The sequence below is a fragment of the Heloderma suspectum genome, chromosome 8 (assembly GCF_057233095.1).
Source record: "Heloderma suspectum isolate Gila_16-S chromosome 8, 16-S_ref, whole genome shotgun sequence".
In the NCBI taxonomy this organism is placed as follows: domain Eukaryota; kingdom Metazoa; phylum Chordata; class Lepidosauria; order Squamata; family Helodermatidae; genus Heloderma; species Heloderma suspectum.
Genome location: NC_139465.1, coordinates 41,042,170 through 41,061,495, shown reverse-complemented (window position 1 = coordinate 41,061,495; position 19,326 = coordinate 41,042,170). Strand labels below are relative to the sequence as shown.

Genomic DNA, 19,326 nt, shown 5'->3' with positions numbered 1-19,326 from the left:
CAAAAGACAAGATCTCTCCCCCACCCCCAATTCCATGTATAGGATCTGATCCAGGGATGGCCCAAGACATTTTGCTGCCTGAGGTAGAGAGCAAGATGAAGCTCCTGCCAATTCCATGTACAAAAGCCAACTTTACTAGCAGCTGGATCTTCCTTTGACACTAGCTATGAGGCCCCTTCCTCCACTGCACCTGAAGGCAGCAGGCCATCTTAGGGGGACAAAGCAGGGTGCATGGCACACAGCTCTCTCCTCTGGCATCTTGCTGCCGCCTTCCTGCATCTGCTGCCTGAGGCAACTGCCCCACTCTGCCTTATGGTAGGGCCATCCCTGATCTGATCGGACTGGCAGTTGAAACTTACTTCAACTCTGGCGATGGGACAGCTGTGATGACCCCCAGCACCAGAGGATTCTGATGAGGCTGAGGCATGGGATATTTCCTTGGGGGTAGGACAGTCAGTGCTTTAATAAGACCCTTCCTGGCTGGCGGACACAGCTCTGCCATCATCCTCTTGCTCAGAAGCAGGCAGAACCTCCATCTTCCCAGATCGCAGAAATCTCAGGCTACAAAATCAGGTGAGGGCCTTTTAACAATCCAGTCAGCTCCAGGAAGGGCAGAGCTGGCCACACAGCAGGTCTCGTCAGCTCACGTTAGGCTTCAGTGGGCTTTAGTTCCCTGCTGAGATGACATCCTCCTATGTTTCTAGTAGGAGAGAGCTCCAGCCAGCAGGATCCACTTGGAGCTATCCAAGATCCTACTTTCTTCCTGTCTTGATCAGCTTTCCTGCCTTGATCTTGCAACCAGCTTCCGTTGAGAGCCTCGAGGGACCACAGAATGGGACAACATCCTCCACCACTCCTGCAGGCAGGAGGCTAGCTTTAGCGGGTGCAGGGCAGGCTGTGCATGGCACACACAGCTCTGCCCTCCAACACCGTGCTTCTGTTTCTTGTCTTCCAGCATCTGCTGCTTATGTTGCAGATGCCTGAGTCAGCTGCCTCACTCCGGCTAATGGTAGTGCTGTCCCTGCGTGCACGTGTGTGTGTAGTGAACCAGGGCTTGCTTGGGTCGGCTTTATGCTTCAAGAGTGGCTAATAGCACCACAAGGAGCAGAAGTGGAAGCCACTTCCTTGCAATGGGAAAGTCAATCCTAAAGGAAATCAACCCTGAGTGCTCATTGGAAGGACAGATACTGAAGCTGAAATATTTTGGCCACCTAATGCGAAGAGAAAACTCCCTGGAAAAGACCCTGATGCTGGGAAAGAGTGAAGGCAAAAGGAGAAGGGGACGGCAGAGGATGAGATGGCTAGATAGCATCACCGATGCAATGAATATGGACTTGAGCATGCTCCGGGAGAGAGCGCAGGACAGGAAGGCCTGGCGTGCTATGGTCCATGGGGTCACGAAGAGTCGGACACGACTGAACGAGTGAACAACAACAACAACGTTGAGAAGGAAGCTCTTACCGCCAGGCAATGAAGCTGTAGGAGAAGCATATCAATCTTTCAAAATGGGGGGGGGAAGCTGTGCAAAGTCCAGGAAATCACCAAAGGAACAGCACTTGGGGGAGGGAAGTGGGTGGGTCCAAGGAAAGGGGGCATGGCCACCTAGGGAACCCCAGAGGGCTGGATTGTTGGCTCACGGGGCTGAGATCCAGCCGGTGAAGGGTGGTAGCGCTGATGTCAGTGGGGCTGTGAATTCGCTCTGGATTTTAGTCAGAACTCTAAATGAACCCCCAAATAGCTTCGGCACCGTGGACAGCTCCTTTAGAGTTTTGACTGGCTCTGACTGAAACCCAGAGCGGATGCCCAGCCCCACCGTGGGGCCACCACCCTCCACTGGATTCAACATCTGTGTTATGAAGGACGGAGCACTTGTGTTTTACAATAGGAGAATGCTAAATATCTGCTCCCACGACAAAAATTAGAAAATTGAGGGGGAAGGTGCTGTGCACAAAAAACACCAGGAAGGAAAAGATCCCAAAGCACCACTGAGTGTGGTCTACAATAATGGTTTATTCATTGTGCAGATCTATACAATGCTCTGCTCTACACGTTTTGAGATGAAGTCTTAAAGTCTCGAAACACGTAGAGTGGGGCATTGTAGAGATGGCTTCCAAAGTGCTAGGCATTCAGCCACAGTGTGCTCCTAGAGGGAATGGTGTTGTTCTATGTGCGGCACGCGATTTTTTTTTTTGCTTCCTCCCATTTTCTTTCTATGTTATTTTTAAATACAGAGAATCAATTAAATTCTTAAGAAGGAAGAAATGGCGGGTCATGTACAACATTTGGATGTGGGATGTCATTGGTTTCCATCATGGCAGTTTTAGCTTTGGGCTCCCAAAGGCAGCATCGTATTTGAAAATAAGTCTCTGCATCCCAACCCCTCTGATTCCAACGGGTGGCCTTGTGTCCTCCTTTATAAATGACAGTCCTCCATTTGAAGAGTGGTCCAGTCCATGCGCAGTTTAAAGATGAAGGACCATAAGAAGGTAGAGCGGGCCTTGATGTTTCCCATCAACAGTTTCTCATCAAATCACCTGGACAGAAAACTAAGCAGCAGTCACACGGCTCACCTAGTCACAGTCTTCCCTACTATGGTGAGATGTATGTATGCATTTATTTAAAACATTTGTATCCCACCCTAGAGCATTAGGATCTCAGGGCGGCGTACAGATAAAATCAGTTTAAGCAGTGTAAAACAATAAATAACTTAAATAGATAAAAACATATTACATCATTAAGAGAGAAATTCTATGGGGATCGACGGTCGCCTCCAAACTCGGAGGCGACCGCCTATCCAATGCAGGGTGGGAGAAACGGTGAGTTGCACATGTCCTCCATGCTCCCGCCACCCCTCACCGATTTTGATTTCGGCTGTCTAGCTGTGGGTCCTCAGAGCGCAGGGTGGGGAGGCCGGATGACACATAAGAAGTGTCGTACCGGCACTTCCGACCTCCCCGCCCTGGCCCACCCCCAGGAACGCCTCATTTTCCCCGCTCTGCACTGCTCTTCTGAGTGCACAGCATGGGGCTGATCTGCACTGCCTTCAAGGTGGCGTGGGAGGGGGTGGAGGTTGGTTCTCCAGGAACCGACCAATCCTATGGCCATCTACCTGCTGACTAGCAGCCATAGGAGTGCCCCCTAAGCTAGCTAATACCAATTTAAAATCCAGAACAATAAAGCAGTTAAAACTGCGCAAACTCAAGGGATTCAATTAGCCCTCAAAGGCTCTGGTAAAAAGCCATGTTTTAACTTGGCACAGAAATGAAACCAGTGTCTGCGCCAATTGGGCCTCCAAGGGGAGGGCATTCCACAACTGGGGTGCCACAGCAGAGAAGGCCCTCTCCCACGTCCCATCATAATGTATGTCTCGCACTGGTGAGATGCAGAGGAGGGCTCCTCCAACAGATCTCAGTTCTCAGGCAGGCATATATAGGAGGAGGTGCTCCCTCGAATATTGAGGTCCCATGTCGCTTAGGGCTTTAAAAGTCATCACCAAAACCTTGAATTCCAACTGGAAGGATATTGGCAGCCAGTGCAATTCCTTTAAGACTGGTGTTATGTGATCTTTACGAGATGTACTGTAGTATTATTTGAATGATAACAATTATTCCTAAGTGTGTGTCTATATGTATAAATTAGCATACCCTAATTTAATGCATATCTGTGTCCTCCTTTGTTGTCTTTTTCAGTGATGCATAAGTAGCCACCCTATTAAAATATTTTTTGGCTGACTTTCAGGGCAGAAGCCCTCCCAAGGCGGTTTATAGCACCCTAGATTTCAGTGCTAAATGGTTTCCTTGTAGATTAGGGGTGTTGGGCCCCTTTCAGTCCAAGTGCTAAATTCCATTTTGGAGAATCTCTTAGGTGCAGTGTTCCAGTGTTGAGGGTCAAAATTACCAGAGATACCATGTATTTTAGCTTAAAGCTGTTTACTGCCAGTAACTAAGCCTTAGAAGAGGCATTTCAACCTTCTACAATGGGAGGAAAATACACAAATGCCAGGAAACCATCAAAGAATTGGTGGTCAGAGGAAAGGGGGCGGGGCTAGGAAGGAGACATGGCTCTCTGGAGGACCCTGGAGGGCAGGTTTGGGGCCCAAGGTGGGCCAGATTTGCCCCCCAGGCCTAAGGTTCTGCACCTCTGTTTTGGATTTTGGGCATGTTGGGGCCAAACGTTGAGTTGTTAAACACTGCTTCAATCCAGAACCCCTCGCATGTTTACGGGATGCAGGGCTTTGGCCCAGCACCTCTGCAAGGGCACTCCCCCCTGTAAAATGTGGGAACTGATTTGGAGTCAGGGAGGGAGGAGGTGTTTACTGAAGCACCAAGGTGGCTGGAGACGAACAGTCCCAGAGTGGAGGTTGTCCAGGTGCAAACTAATCATTTAGAAAGTAGCCAGCCAGGGCCGTTTCCACTGTGGGAATGCCAGAACTGGAAGAGGAGGAGTTAGAAATATGAGATCCCAAGGTGAGACGTCAGGCTAGGCGGGAGGAGCCACATCAACTCGTGAGGCGATCCAAAAGGCTGGCCGCGCAAGGAAGGTCCCTCTGGAAATACCCACCCTAAGGGAAGGGCTTAACCAACCACTCAGCTTGTGAAAGAGACAGCTGGTGCCAGGTTTTGTTGCAACTATCTCACGCAGTGCATTAACCAAAGGGAGTTGTTTGTAGCCTAAGTGGTCCTGTGTTATGCGAAGCTGTCTAGAGACTGTCTAGAGACTTAGTACTTCGCTGCTGTTCATGGATTCCGATTGTAACCTGAGGCAGCGCTGATCTGACTGTAGTTTGCATAATAAAAGCAATTGTTTTGCACTTCGACTTAGAATCATAGAATAGTAGGGTTGGAAGGGGCCTACAAGGCCATCGAGTCCAACCCCCTGCTCAATGCAGGGATCTAGGTCAAAGCATCCCTGACAGATGGTTGTCCAGCTTCATCTTGCATGCCTCCTGTGTGGGAGAGCCCACCGCCTCCCCAGGTCATGGGTTCCATTGTCATATTGCTCTAACAGTCAGGAAGCTTTTCCTGATGTTCAGCCGGAATCTGGCTTCCTGCAGTTCGAGCGCATGATTCCGTGTCCTGCACTCTGGCATGATCAAGAAGAGCTCCTAGCCTTCCTCTCTTTGACAACCTTTCAAGGACTTGAAGAGCGCCATCCTAGCTTCTCAAGTCTTCTCTTCTCACGGCTACACATGCCCAGTTCCTTCAGTCTCTCCTCAAAGCTCCTCATAGGGCTTTGTTTCCAGTCCCCTGATCTTCTTCGTTGCCCTCCTCTGAACCCCCTCCGGAATCTGGCTTCCTGTAACTTGAGCCCTTTATTCCGTGTCCTGCACTCTGGCATGATCGAGAAGAGAAGACTTCTCTGATCGATCACAAAAGACACCTGAGGCCTGACACAAGGCTTTCACCATTCTCTGGGGCAGATGATGCTCTACAGAGCCCGGTGGGGAGGCTCCCCACTTTCCTTTATTAACACCAGAAACTAGTGGCCATGATTCCAAAACTAGCAGTGCATGATTGGCCTTCTTGGACTGACAGCTGCAGTGTTGAATGTATCACACATCCACACACAGGTCCAGTGGAGGCTGGTGGCTCCAATGTCAGTGGGGACTGAAATCCACTCCGGGTTTCAATCAGAACTCTAAAGGAGCTAACCAAGGCATGGAAGCACCTTGGATAGCTCCTTGAGAGTTCTGACTGAAACCCGAAGCAGATCCACCACCCCATGAACATCGGAACCACCAGCCCCCACTGCACAGGTCTACACTCAGATTTCAGCAAGTGATATGGAAGTGTGTTCTGAATGTAAGACAAAGAATGAAGTGATACATGCAGCACCATCAAATATACCAGTCCAGACTTCTGCAGACAGATCACATTTTACTTTTGCTGCTTTCATGTAGCAAACAAACAGTGCTCCGTGGTTTGAAAGGTAGCACTTCAAGGAGAAAGGTTCTAACCTAAACATCCCTGATGCCCTACTTTCCACATGCAGGGAAGTACTGTATTTTCAAATATGATATCCCTCGCACCACCACTTACAGTATCAAGGAGCTTAGCTCAAAGAGGACACTGCCACATTGCTGAGATAAATGTTTAGATTAGCCTAAGAGAATAATGCATAGCCATACATCCAGACCGGTCATGTGTGAGCTCATTCCTTGCTTCCTTAACAAATGCCACTAGTTATCAAACAGTTAAGCCTTCATTGGGACCCAGTGGAGGCTTGTGGCTCCAGTTTCGGTGGGGCTATGTATCCATTCTGGGTTTCAGTCAGAACCAACCAGAACTCTACAGGAGCTATCCAAGGTACCAAGCCCTATCCCCAAAATAGGTTCAGCACCTTGGATAGCTCCTTTAGAGTTCCGGCTGGTTCTGACTGAAACCCAGAATGGAATCACAGCCCCACCAAAATCAGAGCCTCCAGCCTCCACTGTCAAGACCTGAATTGACTGTTGTCTTATTGGACAGAGCAATGAAATATACATGAGGACTAAATGCCCTGTATCCCAAATAGTGAGTTACATCTGGAATTATATTAGGGGAAGAGTCTCTGGACATTGTTCTCTTGGGACAACACACTGACATCATTAGTTATTACCTCAGGGTATGTAGTCCTGACAATGCAAAATCTATGTGTTTCTGTCATGCGCTCGTGGATATAACAATGCCAGAAATACTTCCACAGTTCATATGAGTTTGGTTTTTTTTCATTCCCCCCAGAGCGACTAGTGAAAACAGCGTGCCTGGCATTATGCAGAGGCCATGCTATAGCGGGGATATACTCCTGCAAGACTGATTTGAGAAATGAAGCAACTGAGACAACGAATGAAAGTACTGGTGATTTAACGCATGTCATGTCATGTCATGACATGTCATGTGTGAATGTTACGGGGGCACAAAAAAAGTGAAGGATCAGATCTTGGACACAGAATTGGGTTCCTGAGCACCTCAGCTTTCATTTTTTGAAAAAGTAACCCCCCCCCCAGCATAAATGAATTTCAGTTTGCATATTGGTTCAGAAGAGCGAAATTTGGTAAGTTTGCATTAAAATGTGAACCAAATGAATTTCTCCCCCACCCCTGGTAATTAGCCCCGCACCGCCCCGAATCTCAGTCTGCCTGTGTAGAACACACTTGGGTGGACAGGACAGTGGTGTGTACGTTAGGCAGAATTGTACACAAAAAATGCATCTATTAGGAGAGGAGTGGGCAAAATTAGGCCCACGAACCACAGCCGCCCCCCGTCCTTCAGTGCCACCTCTACTGCCCCTGCTGCTGTGGTGTCACCAAAATTTGGCTGTGTGGTGGCAGCAAAGCAATTGGCCGTTTAATGCTGAATTTCAATTGTTTGCTGACAAATTTTGGTGGTGTAACATGACAGAGGCTCAAACGTCCAAATTCTTGGCAGTGCGGCAGCAGCAGGGGTGTGGCCCCTGGGTCTAGGAGGTAGAAATTGCTCCTGGAACCCCCTCCCCAAAGTTGCACACCCCTGTATTAGGAAAACTATGCACAAAGATGTGTAGGAATCTTCATGTGAACTTGAAAAAAATTCTCAAAGTTCAGGATGAACCGAACATAAGACTGGGGAAATGACAAACTGGCAGTTGCACAGAGGGGGGAGGTTTAAGCCTCCCCTCTCTTGCTGTCATTGCAACACCCCCCCATATGTTTTTAAGGGGGAAATAGCTCCTATTGGTCCTATTGGCATTTTTCCTAAGCCCAGCTATAGTGCAGGAGGTGGCGAGGACCCCTGACTGGCTCTTTACAGTGTGGTGCAGTGGTTAGAGTGTTGGACTGGGACTCAGGAGATCAGCGTTCTAGTCCCCAGTCAGTCATGAAGCTCACTGGGTGACTATGGGCCAGCCACTGACTCTCAGCCTAACCTACCTCACAAGGTTGTTGTGAGGATAAAATGGAGGACTATGTAAGATGGCTTGGGGTCCTTGTGGGAGAAGTCAGACACAAATGTAATATATAAATAAAATTCAACAGGTTCTGCTTCTCCTAGCATAGAGCGCCAGTGATGGGGAGATTTCTGCGTGCCGTGCAGCTGTTAACAGAGCGCAGGCTACAGTCCTGTTCCCACTTACCTGAGAGTAAGTATCATTGACCTATGTGCATCAGCTACACAACCCTTCTTGATTTTTAATAATAATAATAATAATAATAATCATAATTATCATTAATGATGATGATTAATTATAATTATAATTATTATAATTATCATTATTGTCATCATTACTATTGATAATAAAATGATTATTGATAATGATAATATTATTGATAATAATAATGTTTTTACTACTACTAGTGCTACTAATATTGTGATTGTGGCTGGGAAGGATTAATCCTCTCCTCTGCACATGCCATGGTCTCAATGACCTCTCCTGGCCCCGAATACCTGAAAGTAAAGAAACCTCCAAATGGGTGCATATACTGCTGCTGAGCTACAGCTCCTAGGGCACGGTGCTATACTCACTATTGGGCGGAGTCATTGAGCTGATATTCCCGGGACCGGTTGAAGCACTCTTGGAGACCAGAATCTGCCCAAAGCCTCATCATTGCCGAAAGCAGCTCCGGGGAGAAGGGCTCTGTATCCTCCATCCGACTGACGACATCACAGACCATCTTCGCATCAGCCTAGAGAGAGAGAGAAGGAGCCATGTACATTATGTCTGCGCATTGCTAGGAGAACCCACGCGAACGCACAAAGGGAAAAGAAATCCATTTGTTACTCCATTCGCTTCCATTCCTAAAAAAAGCATTCATTTCTTCAAGTTTCGTTTCATTAGAACGGCATTCGTTTTGTGGCTGAATTTCACCCATTTTGGTCATATTACTTTTCATTTCCCTTGGATTTCAGTGGGAGACCCAGGGGCCCGTTTGCTTCCTGCAATTTCAATATTTTCTACCCAAGTTGCACAATACTTTCCATTGTTCTATGATCCCTCCAAAATATTTGCTTGGCCAAATTTCAGACAGGTAGGAAAGAGGGTGGCCATTTTATAGGGAAGATTAAAAATAAGGTATATAGCATAACTGCTATTTAAAAACTCATCTATATTTTGTTCAAGACCTGAACACCAACTGGTGTGTGCAGAGAGCAAAATAAAATTTAAAAACCCTTAAGAGTTTTTTTGAGGCTTTAAAGATCGGAAGACACGGCCAGTGATGGTCCCAAGTCTTTATTTAAAGTTTACTATTCTCCAAAGAATGTAGTGTTGCAAGGATATGGTGTTGTTGGTTTGTATACTCATGAGCAAGAAGGTATAATGGGTAAATTGATCAACCACCTACTGGATTTGCCAGAGACTTATGCAATATAGATGAGGTACACACATACACAAATGAGAAAAAGAATTCATATACAATAAAGTGCATAGTGGATATGTAAATTGTGTATTTGCAATCTGGCACCATAAAAACCACATACAATATGAAGGATTGTGCAATCCTTTCCCAGACTCACATAATAATACGGTGCTTCAAAATGGATGCCGCATCTGTACTGTGTGCTGTATTGCACAACACAATCTCCTTTAGAGCATGAGCAAAAAATCCAATTGTTCATGCGCGCATTACATTATATTCTTTTCTGTGTGCTGCTCCTCCTTGTGCTGATGTTTTATTTACCCTTCACTTAATCTTGTTTACATCGTACATTTGCATTACTGGAAGAACAAATGGCAGCAGTGATGGGTGGCCAGCGGAAACAAGATCTTTAGGGGACAAAGATAGAAATACTGCTTCTGGAAGAGTGGTCTGAGAAATCAGTTTGCATCCTCTGCAATGGCAGTGTTGAACGTCTTTCACCCCAAGGACCAAGCTGAATTTTGGAGAAGCTCTTGGGGGCCAAATTGCAGTGGTGGGTGCATTTGGAGAGGCATTTCAACCTTTTAGAATGGGGGAAAAGCCACACAGAAGCCAGAATCCACTAAAACACAGTTGATTGGGGAAACGTGGGTGGGGCCAGGGAAGGGGGCATGGCCTTCTGGGAACCCCAGAGGGCCAGACTTGGCCCCCAAGCCTGCAGTTCTGCAACCCTACTCTATGCAATGCTTTGGAGCTTATCTGCATAGGAGTTTCCAGCACTTGGACATAAAAATGGACATGCAGGAAGCAGCAGATATGGGGCAAGGAACATGAACAGACCTGTACACTATGCTCATCATCTAAGGCCCTTCTCCAGGTACCTCATCTGAGGGAGGCTTGGATGGTGGCAGCAAGGAAGAGGGTCCTCTCAGTGGTGGCTCCCAATGATTAATTAATCAATTAATTACATTTATATCCTACTTTTCTTCCATTGTGGAACTCAAGGTGGCTACATGTGGTTCCCAGATAGTCTCCCCTCCAAGCACTGACCAGACCCAGACCTCCTTAGCTTCAGCACTGTGGCTGCCTCATGCGCCTTCAGACTATGCCCTGAAAATTTATTTATTTATTTATTTAAATATTAAAATCTCAGGGCAGCATGCAGATAAAATCAATTTCAACAGTGTAAAACAATTTTGGAATAATCTCCCCGGCAAGGCCCGCCTTGCGCCAACATTGTTATTTTTTCAGCGCCAGGTTAAGACCTTCCTCTTGTCTCAGGCATTTGGCAGCATATGATAAGTTTTTAATCAGGTCCTGAATTTTTCTTATTGTTGAAATTAAATTGCTTAGATATATGTATGTGTGTGTGTGCTGTCTGTTTCTTTGTATGTCAATGGTTTTTGTACTATGTGCGAGATTGTATTTTTAAGGTCACTGTAAATTGCCCAGATAGATTTGGCTACTGGGTGGAACAGAAATGAAATAAATGAAAAAATGAACAGTGTGACCTGCTCCACAGTACTACGGGCTGTGCTTATTCTGAGCTACTGCAAAAGGCCAACTATGGAGAGGGAGTACAGCAGAGGTGGCAATTGTGTGGGCCAGATGTTGTTGGACGCAAGTGCCCATGAGCCCCAGGCAGCATCGTCAGTGGTCAGGGATGATGGGACTTGCAGTTCAACAACATCAGGAGGGTCATAGGTTCCCCTATCACTGAAGTACAGTATTCCACATCCTGAGAATTTAATTTTTTTTAAAAAAGGATGTTTCTAGTCCTTCAGGACGTAAAAACAAGGATGTAAAAACAGGCAGGAGAGTGAGAAGGCAATGTCTTATGTAATGTTAAAAGTAGGGCAGAGGAGAGTCTAGGCAGAATTTTCTTGTTTGGGGGGTTGGGTTTCAGTGCCCACAAAGCTCCATGCCCTTCCCCATGGCACAGGACAGGATACACAATGCCAAATAAGCAAATACATGAACATTTGCTGCAGTGTGTCATAATTCACGCACAAGTTGCGGGATGCAGCTTTTCTTGGCAAAGACGGGGGGATGGAGTCTCGATTTCTTTTTCTTTTCTCAGTCAGTGCCTGCCAAGTATGCTGGTGTCATTGTGGACTGCATGATCCATGCATAGTACATGATGCCCTGAGGTCAGAGGAGGGATTGAGGGAGCCTGTTGCATGTATACCGAAGATGTGTAAAAACGTCTTTGTGTGCATGTGCTTTCAGAACGGGGTTCCCAGTCTGGCACTCTGGGATTTCCCAGAGGGCCCTTCCCCCTTTCCCTGATCACTGATCTTTTGGTGGCTTTCCGCTCCCCCCGCCCCATTCTAGAAGGTTGAAATGCCTCTCCTAAGGCTTAGTTTAAAGGTCCAACACCTCTGTTTCAGAGTGACTTCTCTTGTTCCCACATATCTGGTTGCACCTTCCTCTCTGCCTGTCTTCTTTTCCTTCTTCTCTCTTTGCTTCCCTTGCAGCATCACTGCAGGTCTCCCCCACCCCCCGCCTACCATTCTGGCAAGATCTTAACACATCACTGTGGCTCTGCTGAGGAAGCTGTTTGCTAGAATGCATCAATTTGTTTCCTTCGAATGACAGAAATACATAGTCGGGAGGGGGAGGCGGCCGTTCATTAACAGCGGGCTGGATGCACTCGCCTCCCTAGCCAAGCGGGGACCTTGTGTGATTTACTGTAGCATTACTATAATTTGAGAAAACTGCACACGGAGGGAAAAACGGTGCTGCTGATTATAATGAACCCATTGGTCAGTGGTTGGCAACGGAAGGCCCACAGCCTGCATCTGGCCCGCCAAAGCTTTTCGTACAAAAAACCTTATGAGCCCGAAGGGTGAGTCAGTGCTGAGCAGCAACGCAGGGCTGTGCAGGGCTGGGGAAACCTTGATCAGGGAGCAATTCTTCTATACTAGTCTATCTTCTTGGTCAAAGGGTGGATGCTCTACGTGGGGCTGCCCTTGAAGACTGTTCAGAAGCTGCAGCTCATGCATAATGTGGTGGCCAGATTGATAACAGGGGCAAGAAGTTCTGAACATATAACACGGATCCTGGCCCGTTTGCACTGGCTGCCTGTATGTTTCCAAGCCCAATTCAAGGTGCTGGTTTTGACCTATAAAGCTTTACATATCTCAGCACCGTGATACCTGGCGGAGCCCCTCTCCTGGCATAAACTGACCTGTACACTACGTTCAGCACCTAAGGTCCTTTTCCAGGTGCCTCCTCCAAGGGAGGCTCAGAAGTAGGGATGGGCGGATCCCTTACCTGTCATTCTGGCCGGGAATCTGCCTGTGATCCGTCCCTCCCCCTGGAATCCTTGCCGGCTGGCTCCACAGGGATTCTGTGGAGCCACCGGCTGGCTCCGGAGCGCCAGCAATATGGCCGCCATTGCCGTATTGCTGGCTGAGGCTGACTGTCTCCAGACGCAAAAGGCGTCAGCTATGCCATTTGTGGCTGTAAAGGACTTTGATTAAGCCAAGATGGCTGCATTTAGCTTAAACTAAGGCTTTATGGCCGCAAATGATGTCTCCTACGCCATTTGCGTCTGTGGTTTTTCACGCAATAGGCTAGCCTTAATCTAAGAGCTTTACGGCCGCAAATGGCGTAGCAGACGCCATTTGCGTCCAGTGTCAGTCAGCCTCAGCTAGTGACACGGCAACGGTGGCCGTATCGCTGGCGCTCTGGAGCCAGCGGCGAAGAGGATCCGGCCAGGGAGGATTCCTCAGGGAGGCGGAGGTAAGTACTCTGTTCCTCCATGGACTCCAGAGGCCGGATTCAAAAGAATCCGGCCTCACTGGGGTCCATGGAGGAACTCTCTGACATCCCTAGCTGCCACTCATCAAGCATCGAGAGACCAAGCATTTATCGCACCTGTACGTGTGAACCAAACCCAAAGAACTGAATAGGCGAAATGACAGCATTGAAAAGCACGCCCCAGTTGGGGCCGTCACCTCCAGTGGAATTAATAGTCAAAGGTTGTGTCATATAACATTTGGCTGTATTTATGGTGCTGCTCTACCTTTCATTATTTGTCTGATTTTAGTGAGTGAATATTTGCTCTTTGTATTCTTGCTGGTTCTTATTTGTTCATTTTATTGTTATGGTGTTCTGTGATTTTAATGTTGTTATTGATTGGTGTGAATCAAACCCTCCCAAGGGTTTATTTATCTATTTCACAAAATAAATTTGTGAATCCAGTTTGCGTTCCTGTAAAGCTAGATGCTGAAAGCTGCCTTGGGAGGGTTTGACCCCAAAAGGTGGACTAAGAGACTTGAATGGCACAATCCTATGCATGTTTCAACAGAAAAAAAGCCCTGCAACCCATAGGACTTTCCCCCCCTTCTAAACACACATAGCATTGTGCCCTAAATAAATTAATAGGAGTGGGGCACCTGTGCCCCTCCAGATGTTGCTGGACTCCCAATTCCCATCAGCCCCAGCCAAGGAGGGTGGGAGCTGTAGTCCCAACAACATATGGATGGTCACATCTGGCCAACATATGGATCTGGCCCTGAAATGAATACTTAAAATATTTGAAGACTGTGCAGTGATGTTTATTTCACTGGAGCTATTTAGAGAGAGATGTTGTTATTTTTTAAAAAATATATATAAACTGATATTTTTACTTATTTGGTCTTTTGGCCTGATGTCATGAAGTGTCATGGAAGCTGAAGGGTGGACAGAAATGAAAGACATGCTGTGCCAAGGCTGGATCTGGAAGGTGATTGATTGGTGGGAGATTCAGGAGAGATGAAGGGAAGGACTTCGTCACACAGCGCATGGTCAAACTATGGAATTTGCTACCACAAGACTTAGTGATGGCCACCAGTTTGGATGGCTTTAAAAGTGGGTTAGATAAATTTCTGGAAGAGAAGGCTATCAATGGCTACTCCTCCTGATCACTCTGTGCTACCTCCAATATCAGAAGCAGTATGCCTGTGTACACCAGTTGCTGGGGAACATGGGTGGGAGAGTGCTGTTGCACTAATGCCCTGCTTATGTATTCCTGGTTGGCAGCTGGTTGGCCATTGTGTGAAGAGAATGCTGGGCTAGATGGACCCTGGGTCTGATCCAGTATGGCTCTTGCTATGCTCTTATGCAATGGTTTTATGTATGTGTGTGTGTGTGTGTGTGTGTGTGCATGCATGTAAGTATGTATCTAATACTTCACACTGTGCATAGTTAAAGCATGGAATTTCCTACAACAAGAGGTAGTGATTTCCACCGATTTGCATGGCTTTAAAATGGGGTTAGACAAATTCCTGGAGAAGGTTACTCATGGCTACTAGTCCTGATAGCGAATATGCTACCACCGGTGCCAGACCCCTTGGTGTGATCCGGCATGGCTCTTCTTATGTTCTTATGAGGGTGTCCCATTCTGTGAGTGGCCTTATGCTCACAGATCTTTCATGACCCTGCAGTCCTTCCAAGAAGGTTTATTCAGTACATGTGGAACCTACAACAAAATGTTCAGGGATCCAGACAGCTATCCATACCCTGGTCCAGAATACTCCACCCTTGGTTTTTTTTCCTTAAACATTTTTTGTAGATGCAAACCTCGGGGTTTCCAAGAACCTACTGATACCTCCTTCCTGTGTGTGGATGGTGCTGTTTTGTCTACATAAACATTCACACTCAGAGAATGAATTCACTATTGGAAGGTGTGGCTTGTGTAAGGGCATCTAGTGAATTTGTGGTGGAGGCAAGATTCAAACAGGCAACTCCCTCATCTGGTTTGTGGTAAATTAGCTCTTGTAAGTGTGACACCTTTGCTTTGTGCTAGATAAAAGACCAATCTGGCCCTCCCATTAGCCATTCATAGCCGTGACCCGGCTGCTTCATCATCTTTATAAGCTATTACAGTGTGACAGCTCAATCTCTTGTCTGTAGACTTGTTCTCTTTCTGGAGGTTTCTTTGTCTGGCCAGACTGCAGCATGCTCAGTAAGCAAGTCCTGCACCTCCGAAGTAATGAAGGCAATCTTTAAAATAAAACCACAAAACCATCTTGGCTGCCTGCCATTTGCAATCACAGCCTCAAAAAGAGACTCACCATGGCAGGGTTCCCAAGAAATCAGCTGAAGCAACTGCCCAGGGCTGTATGCTTGCCATAGCGACCAGGACCCTGAACCCTCATCCTTAGAAGATCCTTACCCCTTGTCCTCAGTGGAAGAGTTGCCTGAGGTAACTGTTCAGGGATAGGACTTGGTTTCAGCAAGACGCCATGAGGCTTCCACTTCCTCAGGACCCAGCTCCCCAGGAAGACACCATGGACCCTTAGACTGCTAAAAAGGACCAGGTCCATTTAAGAGAAAAGGCCTTAGTCACTATGGAAGTGGGACTAACCAGCCTAAAGGAAGCCAACCCCCTACTTAAGGCTTAGTCATGATCTGCTGCTTGTTGGAGCAACATACAGCCAAGCATGTCTGGCTTCCAGCCCTAGCACTACATGGAGCTCTCCATGGTGCTGTTCTTTCCCCATTCCTTCCATCCTGGGAAACCTGACTTGCCCCAGAATCTGTAAGGATGTGATCCATAGTAGAACCCTGTAACCCAGGCCTCACCACAACAGAGGTGGTGGTGGTGGGTTTTTTGGTGGTTTTTGGTGGTGGGTTTTTTCCTCCATATTTTTTGACAATGAAATTTGCAAAAAAATAGGAAAGTTAGAAAAATGGTCTGCAATTCGGCAGAATCTGCCTGACAAGGGAAAAGCTGGTCCCCTGTGGAATCCACCAGTTGGATTCATCAAAATCCAAACTCATTTGTTTCCACTGTGGATTTCACCAACATTCCTAGTTTTTTCTGCTCAGGAATAGCAAGGATGAAGGAAGGACAGACATCTTAATATAGCAAAGAGGTGTGGAACAGCCAGAAACCAGACACAGGATCTGAACATGTGTGGCAGGGAGTGAGGAGGTGGCAGGAGAGGAGCACAGAAAGTGTGAGTAACGGCAGCTCTTCAAGACCTGTAAGGCCAGGATTCACGGAAAGATGCAGAGGAGGTGGGGTTAGAGCTAAAGATGCCTGGCTGTGGTAATGGCAAGAAAGCGGAGTCAGAGACATGCTTTCATGTTTCAAAAGGTAGATTCAGGACAGACAAAGGAAAGCATTTCTTCATATAGTACGTAATTCCCTGTGGGTGAGTGGTTCTCGGGTCCGGGAGATAGGCTCATTGCCTGTTCTGGATGGGGTTGCACTCCCTCTGAAAGATCAGGTCCATAGTCTGGTGGCACTCCTAGATCCATCATTGTCGCTGGAGGCCCAAGTGGCTGCGGCGGCTCAGAGTGCCTTTTACCAGCTTCGGCTGGTTCGCCAGCTACGGCCTCTCCTGCACAGGGATGGCTTGGCCATGGTGGTACAGCCATGAATAACCTCAAGATTGGATTACTGCAACATGCTCTATGTGGGGCTGCCCTTGAGGCTGCTTCGGAAGCTGGAGTTAGTGCAGATCGCAGCAGCTTGGCTGTTGTCGGGAGCTGCCCCTTTTCAGCACGCAACTCCTTTGCGGAGGGAACTGCACTGGCTGCCTATTTGCTACTGGGCCAGGTTTAACGTATTAGCACTACAGTACAAAGCCCTAAACCGGAGTCCACCTGGAAAAGCGCCTTCAGCGTGGCGGCCCCCTTCCTGTGGAACTCCCTGCTTTCAGAGGTCAGGCAGGTGCCAATATTATGTTGCTTTTGGCACCTCCTGAAGACCTTGTTATTTTGAGAGGCTTTCCTTGTGTGACCAGTTGCGGTTTATTAAAATTCGACCTGATTGGAATTTGGCTCTTTAAAAAATGTTTTAACTGTTTTAACCTGGTGTTTTATTCTTTTATCTTTGTCGTTCACCGCCCCAAAATCTTCTGATGTGGAGTGATAAATAAATATTGTAAATAAACAAACAAACAAACAAATAAATTGTTTATGGGTGTCAGACCTTTTTCAGTCTGAGAACTGAATTCAGTTTCACATTTATTACACTCCATTTCCAGTGGTGAGTGGTGCTAAAGGCAAAAGGGGTCAGCGCCAGAGGCAAATGGGATGGGGCCAATAATGCCAAAGTATTTCAGTTTACTGCCAGTAGCTCAGCCTTAGGAGAGGCATTTCAATCATTGGGGGGGGGGATGTGCAAATGCAGAAAACCACCAAATGATTGGCAGTTGGGGGAAAGGGGTTGGGGAAAGCGGGAAGACTGGGATCCAGATTGGGATGACCAGCAAGCTGGATATGTCCCATGGGTCTGAGGTTCAACATCCCTGATTTATGGCTTTAGCTGCCACAAGATCTGGGGTGGCCATTGGCTTAGATGGTGTTAAAAGGGGACTTGACAAACTCACGGAGGATTGGTCTATCAGTGGCTATTAGCCATGATGGCTCTGTAGGGTTTCCATGTTCAGAGGGAGTAGAAGGCTGGTGTCTCCAGCACCTGCTCATGGGCTTCCCAGGGGCATCTGGGTGGCTGTTATGTGAAACAGGTTCCTAGATGGGTGGCTACCAGGAGGATGGCCTTTTCTGCTGTGGCCCCCAGGCTGTGGAATGAGCTCCCTAGAGAGGTTTGTCTGGTGCCTACGCTGTACTCCTTCCGGCACCAGGTGAAGACCTTTTTATTCTCCCAGCATTTTAGCTTCCTAGTCTTTTAGCTCTGGTGTTTTAAATCTGTATTTTAAATCTGTGCATTGCTGCTAGGTTGTATTCTGGTAGTACTGTTATATTGTGGTTTTAAGCTTTCCTATTTTATATTGTTTTATGTTGTGATTTGTGGTTTTAAGCTTTTCTATTTTATATTGTTTTATGTTGCGATTTGTGGTTTTAATTTTTGTGAAACGGCCAGAGAGCTTTGGCTATTGGGAGGTATAGAAATGATAGACAGACAGACAGACAGACAGACTACATGGGTCAAAGTCTGATCCAGCAGGTCACTTCTTGAACCCAGCGCTGTTGGGTCTGAGGTCACGGCTCTCTCCATTTGGCTATGGAATGACTACAACAGCTTGCAAGCTCTTGGGTCCAAGGATGGACTATACAACTCTTTCTCCCTGACTCTGTGCTAAGCAATTATTGGCTACATGCTTCCCCCTCTACAAATCGCCTCTAGGGTGGACACAGGCCCTGCTTTACAGAGGTCAGTTATCCATTTAAGGGCTGTCAGAGTCCTCTATTTGAAGGTGTCCAGTCCAAGTCTGGCTTAAGAATTAAAACAAACACACACACACACACACACACACACACCCCAAGGCAGGGTGGAGGCCTTGACGCTGCTTATCAGCATGTGGACATGCCTTGTATTTCTATTTAAATTATAGTAATGATTTCTAAATTTGTGTCTATACAGGGTGGCCCAAAAGTAGGTATACAGTTGTTCAGAATGCTGATGGGAGGGGGAGAGAATTTTCAGTCTTCCAGTACTGCTTTAGAATCCACTTTCTTTGTTCTTGACTCAAGTTCGCTGCCATCATTCACAATATCAGTAAAAAAAATAACTAAACAACTAAACAACTGTATACCTAATTAAGGGCCTCACTCCCCTCACTCTCTACCCTTAACTGATTTAACTGTCACTCCCTGTCACTCACTCTTCCCAACTGTCATTCTGACTCCACCCACACATCTTCTACTCACACATTCTCTCCCCCTCCCATCAACACTCTAAACAACTGTATACCTACTTTTAGGCCACCCTGTACATATTAGTAAGCGCATGCGAATTCAGTGCAAATCTGTGTCCTCTCTTGTCCTCTTTTTTGGTCACAAATTTCCTTTTTCTAGGCAATGCATAAGTGGCCATCTAATCTCCTCTTTTCCTATCTCCAGGCTTTGTTTCTGCATGGAACCGAACTTTGACACTGACTAGATGGATCTGCCTTTGCTTTAATCTACCTGCCCAGTTCCGCTCCTCTCATGTGATCTCTTGGGAACAGGCCAGGGCATTCTCTTGGAAAACTGGGCATTTCTTATCTGTTTCAGAAGCCATTGCATATTTGAGGTTTGTTTTAAGCCTGAGTTGCTCTGAGCCTACCTGATTG

At 46.9% G+C, this 19,326-nt stretch overlaps 1 protein-coding gene across 1 annotated transcript in view; it reads right to left on the bottom strand.

Annotated features, from left to right (window-relative positions):
* Window positions 1-19,326, bottom strand: part of GNAO1 (G protein subunit alpha o1) — a 249,033-nt gene that overhangs the window by 41,501 nt on the left and 188,206 nt on the right. The window contains exon 4 of the mRNA XM_084812085.1: window positions 8,478-8,638. Within this exon, the coding sequence (XP_084668211.1) occupies window positions 8,478-8,638 (161 nt within the window). The remainder of the gene's footprint in view (window positions 1-8,477; window positions 8,639-19,326) is intronic.